The sequence below is a fragment of the Eptesicus fuscus genome, chromosome 2, assembly GCF_027574615.1.
Source record: "Eptesicus fuscus isolate TK198812 chromosome 2, DD_ASM_mEF_20220401, whole genome shotgun sequence".
NCBI classification, from domain to species: domain Eukaryota; kingdom Metazoa; phylum Chordata; class Mammalia; order Chiroptera; family Vespertilionidae; genus Eptesicus; species Eptesicus fuscus.
The window spans coordinates 93,132,890-93,153,609 of NC_072474.1; the positions used below are offsets into that span (position 1 = coordinate 93,132,890).

At 43.4% G+C, this 20,720-nt stretch overlaps 2 protein-coding genes and 1 pseudogene across 4 annotated transcripts in view; all 3 read left to right on the forward strand.

Annotated features, from left to right (window-relative positions):
• Positions 1–7,327: 7,327 nt before the first annotated feature.
• On the forward strand, positions 7,328–7,606 carry LOC103284920 (60S ribosomal protein L35a-like). Its single transcript, XM_054723883.1, has one exon. It carries the CDS (start codon positions 7,328–7,330, stop codon positions 7,604–7,606), a length of 279 nt encoding a protein of 92 aa, XP_054579858.1.
• A 4,142-nt stretch (positions 7,607–11,748) lies between these two features.
• Positions 11,749–12,218, forward strand: LOC103285028 (ubiquitin-40S ribosomal protein S27a-like; annotated as a pseudogene).
• A 7,509-nt stretch (positions 12,219–19,727) lies between these two features.
• The window catches only part of PDS5A (PDS5 cohesin associated factor A), a 101,360-nt gene continuing 100,367 nt past the window's right edge, over positions 19,728–20,720 (forward strand). For all 3 annotated transcript variants that reach the window (XM_054729414.1, XM_054729410.1, XM_054729421.1), the window contains exon 1: positions 19,728–20,173. The gene's annotated coding sequence lies outside the window, so the exon portion shown is untranslated. The remainder of the gene's footprint in view (positions 20,174–20,720) is intronic.

The following is a 20,720-nucleotide window of genomic DNA, read 5'->3' on the forward strand; positions in this document are numbered from 1 at the left end:
CAATCAGGAGTGAGTATGCAAATTAACCCAACAAAGCTGGCAGGTTAATTTGCATATGCAGGCCCCGAGCGGACAGGCGGGGGGGGCGGGGCGGGATGCTTGCATTGTCACCATGGTGACAACGCAGGTGTTCCACACCACCCCAGCCGCTCGGGGCCTCTGGGCAGTGTGGGAAGGCAAAAAGGCTGCTCCAGCCAGAGCGAAGGCAGTGCCAGCAGCCAGGGGAACGAAGGCCCATTCTTGCATGAATCTTTATTCGTGCATCGAGCCACTAGTAAATACATAAATATTGATATGATTCCTTGTTAGGGGCCTGCTCTGCCTTAGACTGTGAATATCTCAATGTCAGGGACTATCTATGTCTATTCACTGTTCTATTCCCAGCTCCTAGCACCATTTTTGAAAATATAGTAGGCAGATAATAAGTATTTGTGGATTAGATAGCTAAATGAATGAGTCTCTACATATTTTCATATTCTCATTTTCAAAAACCATGGTGATCTTTGATCACCTTTTCACATGACATTGGGTTTGTTATATTATTCTCTGTACAGAGAATAAGTCTTCTCTAATCTGGTTATTCAATTTTTTTTCCTATTGCTAGTTTTTAAAGTTATTTTTGGCTCTGAAACTTGTTTTAGCAGCATCACATAAATTGTTAGGATCATCATCAAATTTGGGAAATTGCCTATCAAGTTGCTTTCATGTATGAGGTACAAGATTACAAGGCATCTGAAGATCTCTTGTGCTGTGACAAACCTTAAATACTCTGCATTGTCAACATTCATTAACAGTTTTCAGTAGGAGAGTCCTAGAAGCACTAGGACAACTGGCAATAACTTAACTATTCATGAAAAATGCTTGAAAACTACGTAAATATACTCCACTAAATCCAAACTAAATGTGCCAAATTCAGCTTTCCCTCAGCCAGCTCCCCAAAATGCCTAAGGACACTCCAATGCCTCCTAAAATGAGAGAACTGATAAGGAGCGGTAGTCAGAGTGGATAGGGAAAGTAGTCTTAATCTGTTGTGGTTAAAAATTTTTTTAAATATATTTTTATTGAGCCTAGCTGGCATGGCTCAGTGGTTGAGCATTGATCTATGAACCAGGAGGTCATGGTTCAATTCCTGGTCAGGGCACTTGCCTAGGTTGCTGGCTCGATCCCAGTAGGGGACATGCTGCCTCCTGCACACCCCACAGGCTCCCAGCCTCAGTCCAAGTTTTATCCACCGCATATATGTCTGGAGATAACTAGTAAACTGGTGGGAAGAGCTAAAGAATCCTTTCAAGACGGAAAGAGCTCTGGTGAGAAAATGTATCCTGAGAGACAGGATAGACACATTCAACTCAGTAACAAAGCCATTGGTGTCCACAATAAGAGGTGATTATTTTCTAGCTAAGCCTTCAGCGGACCATGTCTCATCCTTTTGTGAGTTGAGGGATACATTATGAATAAATAGTAAAATAACTATTTCATTGAAATAACCTTGTAAGTCATTGGGACAAGGAATTTTGTTGGGAAACTTTCTAAAACTCCACAATTTCTTAGAATTTCAGAAGTCCCAGTGATATCCTCAAACTTTAAAACAGATCAGTTGACTGAATAATAAAATAGTCTCAATCCTGCCTATGTAGTTTCATATTCAAATATAATAAGCCATTTATTTATATGCATTTTATATTGTTATGCATAATTAAAGCAATGATATTTTTATTAAAACATTTTTAAGTTAGTGTGTAACATTCTCCCATTTCTCCTGAGTCTTACCTTGAGCCAATCCATTTTCAAGTTGACACAATTGGATAAATACTGGGAAAAGGGGGGAAAAAAGCAGCAGATTCTATATTTTAAAAACTTTTAACCGAAGGACTTGTATGCATGCATATAAGCATAACCAATGGACACAAAACTCTGGGGGGTGAGGGCATGTATGGGTGTGGGGTAAGGGGGGACAATGGTAAGATATGTACACATATAATACCTTAATAAAAAATTAAAAAATAATCAAACGAAAGACTTGTATGCATGCATATAAGCATAACCAATGGACGCAAAACTCTGGGGGGTGAGGGCATGTATGGGTGTGGGGTGGGGGGACAATGGTAAGATATGTACACATATAATACCTCAATAAAAAATAAATAAATAAATACGTTTTTATTGATTTTGGAGAGTAAGGGAGAGGGAAAGAGAGATAGAAACATCAATGATGAGAGAGAATCATTGATTGGCTGCCTCCTCCTGCATGCCACACTGGTAATCGAGCCTGCAACCTGGGAATCGAACCAAGACCTTCTGGTTTGTGGGTCGACACTCAACCATTGAGCCACACCAGCCAGGCTTTAATAATATTTTTAAAAATCTAACTCTACTCCATTTTTTTTTTATTGTCTAAAGTTTTACATAAGTCTCCTTTTTCCCCAATTGACCCCCCACCACCAGCCATTCCCACCCCGGGCAAGACCCCACCGCCCCAATGTCTGTATCCATTGGTTATGCTAATATGCATTCATATAAGTCCTTTGGTTGCTCTCTAAGTCCCCCACCCCCCGCCATTTGTCTCTGAATCTATTCTTGTTCATCAAATTATGTTGATCATTATATCCCACATATGAGTGATATCATGTGATGTTTATCTTTCTCTTACTGGCTTATTTCGCTTAGCATAATTCTCTCCAGTTCCATCCATGCTGTTGCAAATGGTAAAAGTTCCTTCTTTTTTATAGTAGCACTAGAGGCCCGGTGCATGAAATTCGTGCACGGGGGAGGGGAGGGTGTCCCTCAGCCCAGCCTGCACCCTCTCCAATCTGGGACCCCTAGAGGGATGTCCAACTGCCCGTTTAGGCCCAATCCGTGGACTGCTGGCTCCCAACTGCTCGCCTGCCTGCCTTCCTGATTGCCCCTAACGGCTTCTGCCTGCCAGCCTGATCACCCCCTAACCACTCCCATGCCAGCCTGATTGATGTCTAACTGCTCCCCTGCCAGCCTGTTTGCCCCCAACTTCCCTCCTCTGCCGGCCTGATCACCCCTAACTGCCCTCCCCTGCAGGGTTGATCACCTCCAACTGCCCTCCCTTGCAGGCCTGGTGCCTCCCAACTGCCCTCCCCTGCTGGCCACCTTGTGTCCACATAGGGGCAGGATCTTTGACCACATGGGGGCAGCCATATTGTGTGTTGGAGTGATGGTCAATCTGCATATTACTCTTTTATTAGATAGGATAGGATAGAGGCCTGGTGCATGGGTGGGGGCCAGCTGGTTTGCCCTGATGGGTGTCCCGGATCAGGGTGGGGGTTCCCTTGGGGCGTGGGGCAGCCTGAGCAAGGGGCCTGTGGTGGTTTGCAGGCCAGCTATGCCCCCCGGCGACCCAAGCTGAGGCCCTGGTATCTGTATTTATTTACCTTCTACAATTGAAACTTTGTAGCCTGGAGCGGAGCCAACCCTCCTGCTCACTCCGTGGCCAGCAGCCATTTCTGTTGGGGTTCATGTATCTTCTATAATTGAAACTTTGTAGCCTGGAGTGGAGGCCTGGGCCAGCCAGGCTGTGCAGAAAGCTTTGCTTCTTCCATTGCCATGGGCAACCCTAGCCTTCCGCTCTTTCCAGCTCCGTGGCTGCCACCATTTCTGTTTGGATTTATTTACCTTCTATAATTGAAACTTTGTAGCCTTGAGTGGAGGCTTAGGCCGAGAAGGGCAGGTGGAAAGCTTGGCTTCCTCCATTGCCTGGGAAACCCAAGCCTCCCTCCTGCTCTCTGTGGCTGTAGCCATCTTGGTTGGGTTTATTTGCATACTCGCTCTGATTGGCTGGTGGGCATGGGTGGTGGGCGTGGCTTGTGGGTGTAGCAGAGTGGTGGTTAATTTGCATATTACTCTTTTATTAGGTAGGATAGTACTCCATTGTGTAGATGTACCACAGTTTTTTAATCCACTCATCTGCTGATGGGCACTTGGACTGTTTCCAAATCTTAGCTATTGTAAATTGTGCTGCTATGAACATAGGGGTGCATATATCTTTTCTGATTGGTGTTTCTGGTTTCTTGGGCTATATTCCTAGAAGTGGGATTACTGGGTCAAATGGGAGTTCCATTTTAACTTTTTGAGGAAACTCCATACTGTTTTCCACAGTGGCTGCACCAGTCTCCAGTCCCACTAGCAATGCACGAGGGTTCCTTTTTCTCTGAATCCTTGCCAGCACTTGTCGTTTGTTAATGATTGCCATTCTGACAGGTGTGAGATGGTATCTCATTGTTGTTTTGATTTGTATCTCTCAGATGATTAGTGACTTTGAGCATATTTTCATATGTCTCTGGGCTTCTGTATGTCATCTTTCGAAAAGTATCTATTTAGATCCTTTGCCCATTTTTTGATTGGATCATTTATCTTCCTTTTGTTAAGTTGTATGAGTTCTCTGTAAATTTTGGAGATTAAACCCTTATCGGAAATATCATTGGCAAATATGTTCACCCATGCAGTGGGTGTTCTTGTTGTTTTGTTGGTGGTTTCTTTTGCGGTGCAGAAGCTTTTTATTCTGATGTAGTCCCATTTGTTTATTTTCTCCTTAGGCTTCATTGCCTTAGGAGTTGTGTCTGTAAAGATATTGCTACGACTTATGTCTGCTATTTTGCTGCCTATGGAGTCTTGTAGGATTTTTATGGTTTCCTGTCTTACATTTAAGTCCTTTAGCCATTTTGAGTTTGTTTTCATGTATGGTGTAAGTTGGTGATCTAGTTTCATTTTTTTTTGCACGTATCTGACCAAATTTCCCAGTACCATTTATTGAAGAGAATGTCCATTGTATGTTCTTACCTCCTTTGTCAAATACTAATTGAGCATAATGGCTTGGGTCGATTTCTGGGTTCTCTGTTCTGTTCTATTGGTCTATATGTCTGTTCTTGTGCCAGTACCGTGGCTTGGTAATATAGCTTGATATCTGCTACTCCATTGTTGACCTTAATTCCTTCTATATCTGGAATGGAATTCAGGATAATAGCCATTAACATCTAATACTATTAATTGTGGCCCTTAAAGTATCTCCTTCTCTCTTTTTTTTTTTAATATATTTTATTGATTTTTTACAGAGAGGAAGGGAGAGGGATAGAAAGCTAGAAACATCGATGAGAGAGAAACATCGACCAGCTGCCTCCTGCACGCCCCCTATCGGGGATGTGCCCGCAACCAATGTACATGCCCTTGACCAGAATCGAACCTGGGACCTTTCAGTCCACAGACTGATGCTCTATCCACAGGGCCAAACCGGTTTCGGCTCCTTCTCTTTTTATGCACGTCACTTGACAAATGATTTGGTTCATCTCTAATGAAGCACCTGCACTATGCATTGAATAGGGAAGGCAGGAGTGGTACAGTCCAATATTAAATAACCATCACTGTCAGCCAGTCAAGCATATACACAGAGTCCAGAATCTTTTTATCCAATTGAACAAATATTTATTGAGTGCCTATATAGATGCCGGGCATTTTTCCAAGCATGTGGGATACATCAGTGAACAAAATAAACAAAGATCCCTGCCTACACAGAGCTTATATTCTTTTTAAAATATATATACTTTTTATTGATTTCAGAGAGGAAGAGAGAGGGAAAGAGAGATAGAAACATCAGTGATGAGAGAGAATCATTGATAGGCTGCCTCCCACACGCCCCACACTGGGGATTGAGCCTGCAACCCTGACATGTGCCCTTGACCGGAATTGAACTTAGGGCCCTTCAGTCTGCAGGCCAACGCTCTATCCACTGAGCTGAACTGGCTAGGTCAACAGAACTTATATTCTAGCAGAATGAACACCATAGTGCCTTGCTTCAAGTGTGGTTCAAGTTAATGTCAGATCTCTTAACTCAGAATCACAGGGAATAAAAGTTTAGAAAGGGTTCCTCTACTCTTCATATCAACCTCACCAACCCTCAATGGGCAGGGGTCCTTCCATCTAGACTCACTTAGCTGCTCTAACTGGCTATCATCCCCCTCCCTCTCTCAGCCAGCAAAGAAAAAACATCCTCCCCTTTAGCCCTTCCCTTGCTTTTCTTCTCCTTCCATGACACCTGCATCCTTTCTCCAAGATACTATCTCTTCTTCTATGCCTCTGGCACATTCAGCTCTATTCTGCTTTAGATGAGATCTGGGTGTGTGAAATCCTATCAATGGAGTATAGAGTTTTCACGTTGTAAAGACTGATCTCCCTCCTGTGTCAATATTCTTTTTTTTTTATTGAATTTATTGGGGTGATGTTGGTTAATAAAATTACATAGGTTTCAGGTGTACAATTCTATAATACGTCATCTGTATATTGTATTGTGTGTTCACCACCCCAAATCAAGTTTCCTTCCATCACCATTTATGCCCCCTTTACCCTCTTCTACCGCCCCCACCCCTCATTCTAAAAATCTCTGTTTCTTCCTCTGCATTCAGTGACCCTGTCAAATGCCCTTTCTGTTTCCTGCAGTAGGTGCTATGTTCCTTGCAACCAAAGAGAACCAACTTACAGCAATAATTAAAATAATATTAGCAACAGCACTCAATGTCGTTAAGCACATACTATGTGCCAGCCATGTGCTAAACACTTTAGGTACTTTATCTCATTAGTTGTAGATTTTGTCTGTCACGTTTTTTTGTAGTTGTTGTGGTTGTTTTTTTTAATATATATGTGTGTTTTGTTGTTGTTTTTTAATATATTTTTCTTGATTTCGGAGAGGAAGGGAGAGGGAGAGATAGATAACACATGCCCTACTGGGGATTGAGCCCGCCACCCAGGCAAGTGCCCTGACAGAGAATCGAGCTGTGACCTCCTGGTTCGTAGGTCGATGCTCAGCCACTGAGCCACGCCGGCTGGGCACGTTTTTTAAAATAAATTTATTTTCCAATTTTAAATATTTTGGAATCATTTTATCTGGACAAACTTTCCCAGAAAGTTTGGAACGCACACGAAAGTCCGAAGAAATCCCTACCCCATAATCCCGTTAACAAGAGAGCAATGGTTGACTTTTTCTTCTTGCTTACGTCTAAGAAAATTTTTAATTCCCCACTATCACTCCAATTCCATTGTCTTCCATCCATACTTCTGCTTCAAATTAGTAAATTAGGAGCACAAATACTTGGAAATATAGTAATAACATACCAATAACACAAAAAACTTCAAAATGCCTGTTGAATACAGGGACAATATCTTGTCTGTGTCTTCATCCTCAACATTTAGTATAGAACCTGCCAGGTAGTAAGTGCTAAATGAATCGATGTATCAAAACCCAGTTTGACTGTTTCCACCATTTTAGAGGCAGTGGAGGCCTGCAGGGAACAGGACTTCTATAACAATAAACATGTCTGGAAGGCTGTGGTCCGAGGCCACTTTTGCTGGCTATAACCAGAACCAGAGAAAGTACATTGCTCTTCCTTTCTATCTAGGCAAAAGATGTGCTCATGTGTACAAAGCAAAGAATAACGCAGTGACTCCCAGTGGCAAACCGAACAAAACCAGAGTCATCTGGGGAAAGGTAACTCGTGCTCATGGAAACAGTGGCATGGTTTGTGCCAAATTCCAAAGCAACCTTCCTGCTAAGGTCATTGGTCTCAGAATCCTTGTAGTACTGTACCCCTAAAGGATTTAAACTTACTGAAAAGTAAATACAAGTGGATTTGTTCTCTTGTGTTTTTGTTAAAAAGAAAAACCCAATTTTACAGAGGTTCTTTTTTTTTTTTTAAGTATTTTTCTTTATTGATTTCAGAGAGGAAGGGAGAAGGAGAGAGAGATAGAAACATCAATGATGAGACAGAATCATTGATCGGCTGCCTCCTGCAGGACCCCCGCTGGGGATTGAGCCCGCAACCCAGGCATGTGCCTTGGCCGGAATCGAACCTGGGACCCTTGAGTCGGCAGGCTGACGCTCTATCCACTGAGCCAAGTCGGCTAGGGCTTTACAGAGATTCTTAACTGGCCTTTCCCCATTCTATTTTTTAAAAACCCAATACACTTGGAGACAAAACTGACTTCCATGGAAAGTTCTAGTCGCAGCACCTGTTAGGCTCAATCAATCTCTGATTCTACAACAGTTTTGCAAATTTAAAGTGGCTTTCAGATTGACAAGTCCTGAGGCACTGGGGTATGTTCAAACACCAAACATTTCCTATTATGTTCACTATCCTGTGCTTCCTAAAGACTAAAAAGAGAACTGATGTAGACTAGAAATATTTTCAATAGAGTGGAAAGAGAAGAGTTTTCTGGGTAAGTTTCAATTTGTCAAAAATTCAATTAACAGGAAACTTCTTATCCCCTGAAAATCAGGACAAATCTGTTATGATTAGAAGCTGAAACTGTTATTATTAAATTTCCTGCAGATTCGCTGCTTAATTTTCTTTAGTTTCTGAACAAGTCTATGAACAATTGAACTCTGAACAGTTTTTCTAAAATAGTATTTATCTAGGTACTCCACATCCAAGAACTATTTAGTTTCTGGAATTACTTGGAAAAATTCAGAAGACAAAAGTTGCGCAAATTCAGCACATTCCTTGGACAAGTCAGATAGTGCTGGCTACCAGTTTTGATGTGGTTACATTTCTAGTTAAACCAGAAATTCAAAGTTCAGCTACTCGTTCTTAAAATCTGACATAGTTATTATAATGCTACTTGATGGTTATAGAGATAGAAAATATTGCACTTATAACAAATTCTCAGTTAATAAAATGAACATAAAATAATTACTTGATAATTAAACCAGCTAACTCTGCCTTTAGCACACTGAATTTTGCACAACCTCATTACATATTCTCATTCCTAAAGTGCTTTTAAAATTCCAGTTTGGGACTTTTATATATCAGCTGACAAGCAAATACTTTGAGCCAAAGCTTGGTGGAGCTGTGTGCCAACCAACAGTTCAATTTTTTCAGTTTCTCCATCTTGCATATTGTTCTCTTCTTTTAACTTTACAGCAGGTTTTTATTTTTGCTTTATTTATTTCACAGTGTTTGAAACCTAAAGAAATACATTTTCTCTTCAAATTTGGATGTGTATATAAATATCATTTGTCTGGACTCAGCACACTCCATGCCGTGGTTTCTTGGCCTATGTCTGCTCTGAAATCAAGCTTTGTTGTCTACACAGGGGCCCCGAAAACATAGAAAACAGCCAGAGTTTACAGTTCCTGGAAAATGAAAAGCAAATGAATTTGGAAAGGAAACCCAGTGAGAAAAAGGGTTTGATTCACCTTTGCAGGGTCTGTACTGGGAACCCAAGCTGCTTTTGAGAGACATCTGGTTTGTCTTGGGTAGCTTGGGGACATCACCTTCACATCACCCTCACATCACCTTCGCTTCTGTAGTGGCTCATTCAAAGGCAGTTTCCACAAAAGTTGGCTAAAAGAGTCAATATCCAACTACAGGGCTTGAGGTTTCTCATAGAGGTGGACTTTTGATAGTTTTTTTTTTTTAAATATATTTTATTGATTTTTTACAGAGAGGAAGGGAGAGGGATAGAAAGTTAGAAACATGATGAGAGAGAAACATCGATCAGCTCCTCTTGCAACCCCCCACTGGGGATGTGCCCGCAACCAAGGCACATGCCCTTGACCGGAATCGAACCCGGGACCCTCAGTCCACAGGCCAACGCTCTATCACTGAGCCAAACCGGTTTCGGCAAGAGGTGGACTTTTGAAGGCCATCCTCTGAGCCAGAGGTTCCCAGTCTCAGGATCTGAGGTTTGACTTCCTTCACTACCCCCATGGCATGGCAAGATGTTCTGTCCTAAAATCCAGGAGCTGAAAATCTGACCTACACAGGGGAGCAGGGCTCTAGCATTTAGCAGAGGGGTTCAGGTATGTTCTAATGTGAATATCAGCAGTCCGGCTGGCCCAGAAATAGCGAGGTAGGCCCAAACTACACACTACACAAACCTTTATAACACTACACAAACCTTTCTCCTGTGGTGTTCTGAGCCCAAAATTTAATGCTGCAAATAGCCCAGGCCTGAGGCAAAATGCCTCCAGAGGAAATATAACAGCTTTAATTCAGACTTGGTTGGTGCTGACCTCAAATTCTTCCCTTGCTATGGTCTTAATCTGGGGCTGGAGGATAGACAAAAGGATTACTGAATCATTCATTAAGGCCGTGGCCAAAGAGCAGCTAGAGCCTATGACATGAATCCCTACAGGGCCAAAATTTCAGCTTGTTGGTTTAACAAAAGAATCTAAAAGTTAAGACACAGAAAAAGTACTGGCCAAGATTGGTCTAGAATCCTAAAACGGCTGTGGACGAAACCTACTCTGAGCAATTTCTCAGTTTCACACTCACTTCTAGGAAGATGTTGCTACTGGTTATGAGCATTTTCCTGTGTTCAGAGCATTGGGCCTTGCACCCTTCCCCCGCCTGCCAGGGAGGCAGGCAGTCACACACATTCCTGAGGTCCCCAGCCAGCCTGTTTACCCTACAGGTCCCTGTAGGGCCTATAGGGACCTGGAGAATCTGGCTTCCTGCCTTCAGTTGAGAATCCAGAATCTGAGCCCACAAGACGAATCTACATAGGAATACCCAAGATGACGGACACCAAGCTGAGTGAGACTCTCCCGAGACTCGGGAGAGATGGAGCCCCAACATATGAGCTGAGGCATTCAAAGAAGGGTATGTGGAATGAGGAGGGAAATACTGCCAGGGATTCATCTTCCCTTCAAGTATGCTAGAAACAGGAGTAACGCTAGAATGTAGGGGGAAGGCAGGCAGACACGAGAAAATGGAAATCCATTTCATTCTGTAGACCGTTTTCCCTTTTAAGCTGGTTTGGCTTGAGAGAAAAAGTCTGTGCCGGAGAGCCGACTTTTGCTCTTCCTTGACTAATTACAGTAGCAGCTATAATCTGTGCAGTTCAGCTCCAAAAAAAAAAAAAAAAATTGGCTTCTGGAAAGTAGCTTCCAGGGCAAGGAGAATAAGTAGGAGGAGGTAGACCTAAGGGTTCTAGATAATGGGGAACACCAAGGGCTCCTGAAAGCGGAAGTCGTTAACACCTGCTCCTTGGAAGGGCCATTTTGTACCCAATGATCTAAGTAACCAGGCTGGCCAGCTGAGGTGGGACTCATGTGGTTCTCTCAGCAGGTGCAGCCAACACCAAGGCCAGGGAGTCACTGGGGATACCGTAGAAATGTGGGCAAGCTGCTAGGACAAGAGGCCCTGTTAGTACTGGAAGATGAATTGGGGATGGGATGCCCAGAGGGGCTGGCAATAAGGAAAAGCTGGCACTGTTCAAAACAGTATTTGAATCCTTTAACTAAGAAAAGGGATCCTTATCCCCTTAATCCACACCTAAAATTGCATATTGTTCTTATTTCATAAGAATATGAGTCGAAACCGGTTTGGCTCAGTGGATAGAGCGTCGGCCTGCAGACTGGAGGGTCCCAGGTTCGATTCCAGTCAAGGGCATGTACCGTGGTTGTGGGCACATCCCCGGTAGGGGGTGTGCAAGAGGCAGGTGATCGATGTTTCTCTCTTATCGATGTTTCTGGCTCTCTATTTCCTCTCCCTTCCTCTCTGTGAAAAATCAATAAAATATATTTTTAAAAAAAGAATATAAAGTGAAAAAATGAAAATGCAGATTCTGGAGATAAATTGAGATTCACAAACTTAATACAATTGAGAAAAATGTAGAAATAAGGTAAGTTGTTGGTCACAGCTTTATAAATGTGCCATAGGTCTCTCTCAAAAGCAAAAATGTAGGTTTTTTTCTTTCTGATCCGCCATCTGTGGTGGAGTCGCTGCCAAGATGTAGATTTTCGTGAAAACCCTCACGGGGAAGACCACTCTCAAGGTTGATCCTTCGGATACGATAGAAAATGTAAAGGCCAAGATCCAGGATAAGGAAGGAATTCCTCCTGATCAGCAAAGACGGATCTTTGCTGGGAAGCAATTGGAAGATGGATGTGCTTGGCCTGACTACAACATTCAAACGGCGGAGTCCACTCTTCATCTTGTGTTGAGACTTCGTGGTGGTGCTAAGAAAAGGAAGAAGTCTTACACCACTCCCAAGAAGAATAAGCATAAGAGAAAGGTTAAGCTGGCTGTCCTGAAATACCACAAAGGGGATGAGAATGGCAAAATCAGTTGTCTTCGTCGGGAGTGCCCTTCAGATGAATGTGGTGCTGGAGTTTTTATGGCCAGCCACGTTGACAGACATTATTGTGGCAAGTGTTGTCTGACCTATTGCTTCAACAAACCAGAAGGCAAGTAATTGTATTTGGGCTAATAAAAGACACAAATTAACATTTGATTGTTGAATTTTATTCCAGTGAATTTTTTTAAGCATCAAAAGTTGATGAGTCAAATTAATAAACTATACTTTGGCAGAATAATTCCATTATATTTAATATCAGCTGTCTAGATAATAAACCAGTTTGTGTTTCTGTCAAAAAAAAAAAAAAAGCAAAACTTGAGCTTCAAAAATGAGAATGGTGAAATTTGTCTCTCAGAAGGCAAAATGTCTTGCTTTCTTATTGCTACTAACCAACCCATTTTAAGACAAATGGCAAGTATGGCTGGTGTATTTGTTTCCCAGAGGTGTTGTCACAAAGTACCACACACACAGTGGCTTAAAAGAACAGAAATTCATTCTCTTACTGTTCTGGAGGCCAAAAGTCCGAAATCAAGGCATCAGTGGGGCCCTCTTCCCTCTGAAGGCTAAAGGAAAGATCCCTTTCTTGCTTCTGGAGCTTGCTGGTAGTCCTGGGTGTTCTTTGGTTGCAGCTCCATCACTCCAAGCTCTGACTCGGTTTTTACCTGGCCTTCTTCCCTGCATGTCTTCTTATAAGGACACCAGTCATTGATTTAGGGCCCACCCTCAGTATGACTCCATCTTAACTAATTACATCTGCAAAGACCCAAATAAGGTCACATCTGGAGGCTCCAGGTGGACATGAATTTGGAGGGCACTATTCATTCCAGTAAAGCTGGGTTCATGGGTCCTGGGTGAGATTTCATGAAGTCCAATTGTTAACTCTAAATCAGGTCACTTGGGGGTTAACCATTAGAAATTTGCTCAGATTAGCTCAAGTAAAAGGGATTTTTAGTGTAAGGACATAATTACGTGGAGTCCAAGGAAAACTGAACATTCAAGACAAAAATTAGGGCAACTCAAGTTTCCTCAGCCTATACATATGTAGAGAGTTAAAGGCCTTTACCATTTTGCACTGTTATAATTCAGCTAAAAGTTCCATCTGTTGCTGAGTCTTAGTTTCCAGACAGCCTCTCTCATGATATTTTGTTTGGCTCAGCTCAGCATGTGAATGGCATTTTCCTGGTTCAGGTATCACTGCAGGCTCAGTCAGCTCTGTGCGTGTGTGTGTGTGTGTGTGTGTGTGTGTGTGTGTGAGGGAGGTGTGTGTGTGGGGAGAGAGAGAGAGAGAGAGAGAGAGAGAGAGAGAGAGAGAGAGAGAGAGAGAGAGAATACAGAACAGTTGAATATAGAACAACTCTCTTAAAAGAGTTTGCAGGCCCTGGCCAGGAACAACCAATGAAAAAATAAATAAGTGGAACAACAAATCAACCTCTCTCTCTCATATCAGTAAATAATTTTTTTGTTGTTAATCCTCACCAGAGGAGATTTTTCCATTGCTTTTTAGAGAGAGGGGAAGGTAGACAGAGAGAGAGAAACATCAGTGTGTTGGTTGCCACCCGCATGGGTCAGGACCAGGGCCAGGGATCCAGCCTACAACCAAGGTATGTGCCCTTGACTGGAATCTGACCCAGAATCCTTCAGTCCACAGGCTGATGCTCTATCTACTAAATCAAACCAGGTAGGGCCAGTAAATAAAATTTTTTATAAAAAGAGTTTGTAGAGGGGAGACAATGATTATCCTCTCTAATACATTTTGATAAATGAATCTCTATTTTGTTTAATGTGATATTTGTCATAAGTTTTACTTTCTTAATTAATCATATAAAATAGGTTGACATCCCAAGCTTTATAATAAAAATACACTATAATGTGATTATTCAAAGTTTAGTTACCCTGAACATTCTTTCAGTCCTATGACTATTTATTGTCCTAATACTGGCAACTTGAGAAAGGGATGCAAAGTGGCATCCATATAAAATATAACTCCAAATAATTTCTCACTTTGCTAACACAATTAGAAAAAAATATATCAGGAGATTTTGGAGGATATTACTTAAAAATATTAAAATCTAATTTTTTTGAAAATTTTTGAGTTTGTCTTATTATTGTTTTTTCTCTTCTGTACCTCAGGTGCCCTTAGTTGGATTAATTATAATCCTTAGGTTATAATGAACATATAAGAAGTCACTACTCTGCCCCAAAATAAAGCTTTAATAAGAATATATCAGTCCAGCTGGCATGGCTCAGTGGTTTGAATCCCGGTGAGGGCTCGATCCCCAGTAGGGGGCATCAGGAGGCAGCCAATCAATGATTCTCTCTCATCATTGATGTTTCTATCTCTCCCTCTTCCTTCCTCTCTGAAATAAATAAAAATATATTTTAAAAATATATAACTATCTACCCATGGCCCTGGCAGGGTAGTTTAGCTGGTTAGAGCATCATCCTGATACACCAAGGTTATAGGTTCAACCCCTGGTCAGGGCACATACAAGAATCAACTAATGGATGCATAAATAGGTGGAACAACAAATCAATGTTTCCATCTTTCTCTTTCTCTCTCTCCCTTCTCTCTCTAAAGTCAATAATAAAAAAAGGATTATATTTACCCATGTATTCAGTTTCTCATCTTGTCCCCCTGTGTTTCCTGTTCCCCCTTGTACTTCAGGGTTAACCACAACCCTGAGCCTTGCTTTTGTTTTTCTTGTTTTTTTCTGAGCCTTGCTTTTGGATTTTACTTTAAGCAGGTTATCATATTATGTCACTAAGATTTACCCATGTTGCTTGTACCTGTAGTTTCTTTCATATTTGAAAATATTTAGTTTGCTGTCCTTGCTTGTTAAATAATACTTAATTTTGATTGAATAACTCTAAGAAAGTTAATATAACTAATAAAGTATTTCATACTTCACACTTTAAAGTGAAGAAAGATGGCTCCATTGGTTGGAGCATCATCTCATGCACCAAAAGGTGGTAAGTTCAATTCCCAATCAGGAACCCAGGTTTCGGGTTCGATTCCCAGTTGGGGCACATGTATTGATGTTTCTCTCATTCACATCAATGTTTCTCTCTCCCTCCCTCCCTTCCTCTAAGATTAATTTTTTGAAAATTAATTTAAAAATAAATAAAGCCCTAGCCAGCTTGGCTCAGTGGATAGAGCGTCTGCCTGCGGACTGAAGTGTCTCGTGTTCGATTCCAGTCAAGGGCACATGCCTGGGTTGCGGGCTCAGTTCCCAGTGGGGGGTGTGCAGGGGGCAGACGATCAATTATTCTCTCTCATCATTGATGTTTCTCTCTCTCTCTCCCTCTCCCTTCCTCTCTGAAATCAATAAAAATATATATTTTAAATAAATAAATAAATTGAAGAGATATGCATGGAGACCAGGATATTAGACAGAATTCAAATAAAATCTTTAAATTACTATGACAAACAAGTTAATCATTAACATCTTGGTCATACTAAACCAAAATGATTCAGACTTCTTCTTTTTTTTCTTTAGCAGTCATGTCATTTCCTTCAATACAGATAGATATGTTATTATCATATGCCTAAATATATTTAAGTTTTAACAAATGTAAGCCAAGATGTCAGTGATATCTGGAACAACATTAAAATTAAAGTATAATTTTTTTAGTTTCATAGTGAATATGACATATTGTTAAAATTTCTCTGTGACCAGAGTTACATGGATGATTCATATTTATAGTTTGTAAAATTACTCAGGATAGATTTAGCAAGTTACATTTCAAATTAAAAATCAAGTAAGTAATTTCAGAAAAAATAGAATAAACACATTTTTAAAAATTGCTTTAAATATCTTAAATACTTTTGCTATTTTACCTGTTTGGTTATATTTTTACCTTAGTTCGCTTTCACTATAAATAACTTTAGTCTCCTAGTACCCCAATTCAGCTTTTTAACCTTATCACTGTGCTCAGTATCTATAGCATTCAGTATGAACACAATTTATCTTTTACCTTCATCTTCTCTCAGTCACTACTACAAACTCTATACTCTAGAACTGCACTGTTCAATGCAGTAGCCACTAGCCACATATGGCTGTTTAGATTTTAAAACTTGAATTAAGTTAAATTAAAACTTCAGTAGCCACTTTTCAAGTATTACAGAGTCACATGTGGCTAGTGGCTATTGTACTGGACAATGCAGGAATGGAACATTCCCATTGTTCCAGAAATTTCTATTGGACAGAACTGCCCTAGAGTTTGGATCTAGAATTTCTATATAGTTAGAATTTGTGGTTAGCAGTATGGTTGAAATATGGGTTTAGGGATTTATTTAGAAACTGCATTAGATGTCATTCTGTACATAAATTGTATGCTTGGATGTGTGAATATGGGAGGGGGGCTGATAGTAATTATGTGGGGGTAGAATAAGGCTCACAAAGCCATTCCTTTATTCAATCATTGTTCTAACCACACCAAACTCCACACTGCCCCCCACCCCTTAAAAATATTGCACTTAATTTCCTCCAGGCCTTGTTCACCTTGTGGTTATCTCTATTAGCTATTGCCCTTCCCACAACAACTACTCACCAAAATAACTCACCATTCAAGGCCCAGCCTCAAATGATCCTTCCTTTGGGAAGCTACCATAGCACTTTTTTTCTAGGCTCACAGATAATGTAGTTCAAAACTCTATTATCTATATATATAAAAGCCTAAGCAACCATTACGACCAAAGGACCGGTCAACCGGTCACCATGATGCACACTGACCACCAGGGGCCAGACGCTCAAAGCAGGAGCTGCCCCCTGGTGGTCAGTGTGCTCCCACAGCCAACTTCCTGTGGTCCCTCCCCGCAGCAGGCCGGCCCGATCGGTCCCAATCAAGACTGGGCAAGATGGCCTTGATTGGCTCCAATCACGGGCCAGGCCAAGGGACCCCACCTGTGCACGAATTCGTGCACTGGGCCTCTAGTAGAATATATTACAGCCTTGCCTTATTGTATGTCTGATTCCTCCAGTAGATCCCAATCCTGTCAAGAGCAGGGACTTTGTCTTTGTTTTTTAAATATATCCCCAGTGCTTAGTACAATGCCTTACCCTTTGCAGGAGCTCAGGAACTGTTTGTTAAATTAACTTTTAAATAGCTTGGATGTCTAAAAGATATCCTAGCACTAAATCTGCTGCAAGCATAGTCCTCCTCCTCTCAGTGGTTACTTTATCTTAGTCACTCAGGTCTAAACTTTCTAGGCACTTTACAAATGTTAACTTATTTATTCCTCATAATGGCCCTCTGAAATAAAAACTTTTACAGATGAGGAAAATAAGGCACAGAAAGATGAAGAAATTTGTGCAAGGCTGTCTAGCTCATAGAACCTAAATCATATCCTGTCTCTTCTCTGTTTGAAACACTCCAATAATTCCTCTATTTCAGTCACAGTCCAAGCCAAAGGCTTAAAAGGCTATATGTGATCTGCATCCCCCCTGCTCTATTTTCCTCCATAGCAATTTATTTATTTACTTTATCTCTCCCCAAACAAATTAAGCTCCATCAAAGCAGGCAGGGATTTTTGATCCCTTCCCCACTGCAGATATTTTTTTCTCAGTGCCCAAAACAATGCCTTGAATACTAGGCCCTCTTAAAATAACTGTTGCACAAATTATTCTATTTCATTTACTGTAAGTGAAAACAAATGTTTAAAAAAAGAAGTAAAAACAGGAATCTCAAAATTCCTGAATTTTAGAATGATACAAATTTATGTGTTGTAAATTGTTGGGGATTACTATCTTCTGAGTTCATAAAGTCAAACAATATTAACAAAACAACAAGTCGTATAAAGTTAAAATTTGTGTGCCTGGCTGGTGTGACTCAGTGGTTGAGCATGGGCCCATGAATCAGGAGGTCACCATTTGATTCCTGGTCAGAGCACCTGCCCAGGTTGCCGGATGGATCCCCAGTAGGGGGTGTGCAGGAGACAGATGATGGGTGTTTCTCTCTCATCAATATTTCTATCTCTCTATCCCTCCCTCTTCCTCTCTCCAAAATCAATAAAAATATATTTTAAACAATAATAATAAAATTTGTGTACATATACAAACTCCATTTAGTGTGTAAATTACTTACTGCAGGAATAAAAATGAAAAGCATCACTCTATTTTAAAATATATATTTTTATTGATTTCAGAGAATGAGGGAGAGGGAGAAATAGAAACATCAATGATAAGAGAGAGAATCACTAATCGGCTGTCTCCTGCATGCCCCCTATGGGAATCAAGCCCACAACCCGGGCATATGCCCTTGACCAGAATCAAACCCAGGACCCTTCAGTCCGCAGGCCAAATCTATCCACTGAGCCAAACCAGCTAGGGCAAAGCATCACTCTTTATTAGCACCCTGCTGGTTAACCAAGTGAGCTTAACCGACCACCCAACAAAAACATCACTCTAGTTATTTAAATTACATTAAAAAAAAAAAAACAGTGAAAGGGACAGGCTAAAAAGAGTGGGTTTTGGGCAATTTAATAGTTTGGATAAAAACAATCTTGAATGGATTCTGCCTGCTACTCTATCTAGATGCCCAAGAACAAAGCACAGACTTTTAGGCAGAATTCTAGCAAATCAGCAACTGTATCAAGATCACTGGAATCTCCCTTGTGTAACACCGGAAAAAACAATTCAGTGAGTGCAGTACCTTTAACATTTAAGATCAAGTAAAGGATGTGGGAAAGCCCAATGGATATCCATCAAGAATAATTTAAATAAATAATCGCATATCATTTTAAACTATGGCCGATGTCAGTTTCAAGAGCTGAAAGCTATTTCATCTTACTGTGGTTTTTCAAGACCATCTTTTGAAATTAATGTGCTTCTCGGGTTCATTTGCTCAGCTTTTTTTACATGGAATTGCTCAAAGCCACTGCATTGGGTTTTCCTCTGGATGGAAGAAAAGGTTATTCTTTGGCATATTTATAACATTTTTAAAAAAATGAATTTTTCAAAAAAAAAATGAATTTTTCCACATTCACGAGACCCATCTAGCTAAACTTGTAAACCTTGCACATGTCTGGGTTCTCCGGTTTGGGAGTGGAGCCCAGGAACCTACGTTTCAGACCATTCTTTTGAGAACCACTCGACTCTGGTATTTTTATATTTTACAGCTTTCAAAATATTAATTTTAGAAATCTAAAGAGGTGAGGGCTAAACTCCGGTGGTTGTCAGCAGGTCCAAGAATGAGCAGCCCGCGTTGTACCGAGTTGCAAAACTTTTCCTCCGTTTGCAGACCTTCTGTCCCTCGGGGGGGAAAAGCAGTTCATTTTCACCGAGTAATTCACCGTTTTCAACCAGTTCCGTCCACGTCCCTTAGGACGAACCCCCGAAAGTCATGAACTCTTTTCCGCGGCCCCAGTTACAGCCCTGCCCGTCCTGCACGCCCTCACACGCGGCCGCGGGGACCCGGCGCTTCCCGCCACCGGGCTCCTCCGCTCGCCCTCTGGGCCGCGCCTTCCCCGAGGCGCTCGGCGCGGCAGGTCTTGGCGCCAACCGGGTGGCGGCGCTGTCCGCCCCACGCGTGGCGCCCGGGCCCGAGGGAGGCGGGGGCTCGGCGGGCGGAGGAAGGGGCGGGAGCGAGCGCGCGCCCTGCTCTCGCGTGCTCTCGCTCCGCTCGCGCGACCGGCCGGCGTGTGTGTGTGCGCGGCGTCGGCTCCGGGGGGCTCGGACGGCCGGGCGCGCGCCGCTGCGAGGGGCGTCCGGGACCCGGTCCGGGTCGGCGGGCCCGCCCGGCACGAGGGGCGGGCGGGCGGGCGGGCGCGCCGCGGGGGGTTCCGGGCCGACACACGCGCACACGGTCCCGGAGGAGCCTTCTCCGAGGCTGCTCTTCCCCGGCCGGACGGAGAGCGGCAGTGTCTCCCCGCCCAGCGCACACTCGCCCCGCGTCTCCCCCCGCGGCGGCGGCTCCTCCTCGGCACCGCCAGCCCCAGCGCCGCTCCGGGGCGGGAGGCGGCGGCGGCGGCGGGACCCACGGAGCCGCTTTGTGTGCAGCCCGGCGAGGGGCGGCGGCGCAACCACCTGACAGAGGCCCGGGCGCTCGATGCACCTTCCGCCCGCATGAGGAGGAGGAGGTAAAGGCGGCGGCGCGGCTCCCGCCCTAGGCTGGTGGAGGGAGGGGACGGAAGGGGAGATCGGAGGGGGGGGGGGGGGCGCGGGACCGAGGCCCGGCGGGGCCGCCCGGAGGTGCCGGTGAGGCCTTGGCGGCGCGGGACGGCGCTCAGGGGCCGGGGGCGACCGAAGCCGCTGGGGTCCCTTCGCCTAAGTTGAAGGAACAAAATGCGAAGTGCGGGGCCGCGTCAGCCTCTTCCCTGCGTGGGGCTCGGGGTGGAGGGCGGCTTGTTTCCCCCGCCCGCGGGGGTGGGGAGCGGGGCCGGGGAGAGGCAGCAGCGCGGCGGGGGCGCCGGGGGTCCGGAAGCGCGGCCCGGCGAGGGCGATCGTCCCCGGGAGCCGCCGCTGCGTGCGGGTCCGGTCGGGTCCCTAGTTTTGCGGCCTAAGCCGAGCCCTATAGGCCTCGCGTCTCCTTCCCCGAAGGCGACCGGCTGTGCGGGGACTCCGCGTTCCTCTCCGGTGGAGCCGGGGCCTCGGGGGGCCTCGCCGGACTCCCGAGGCCGCCAAACT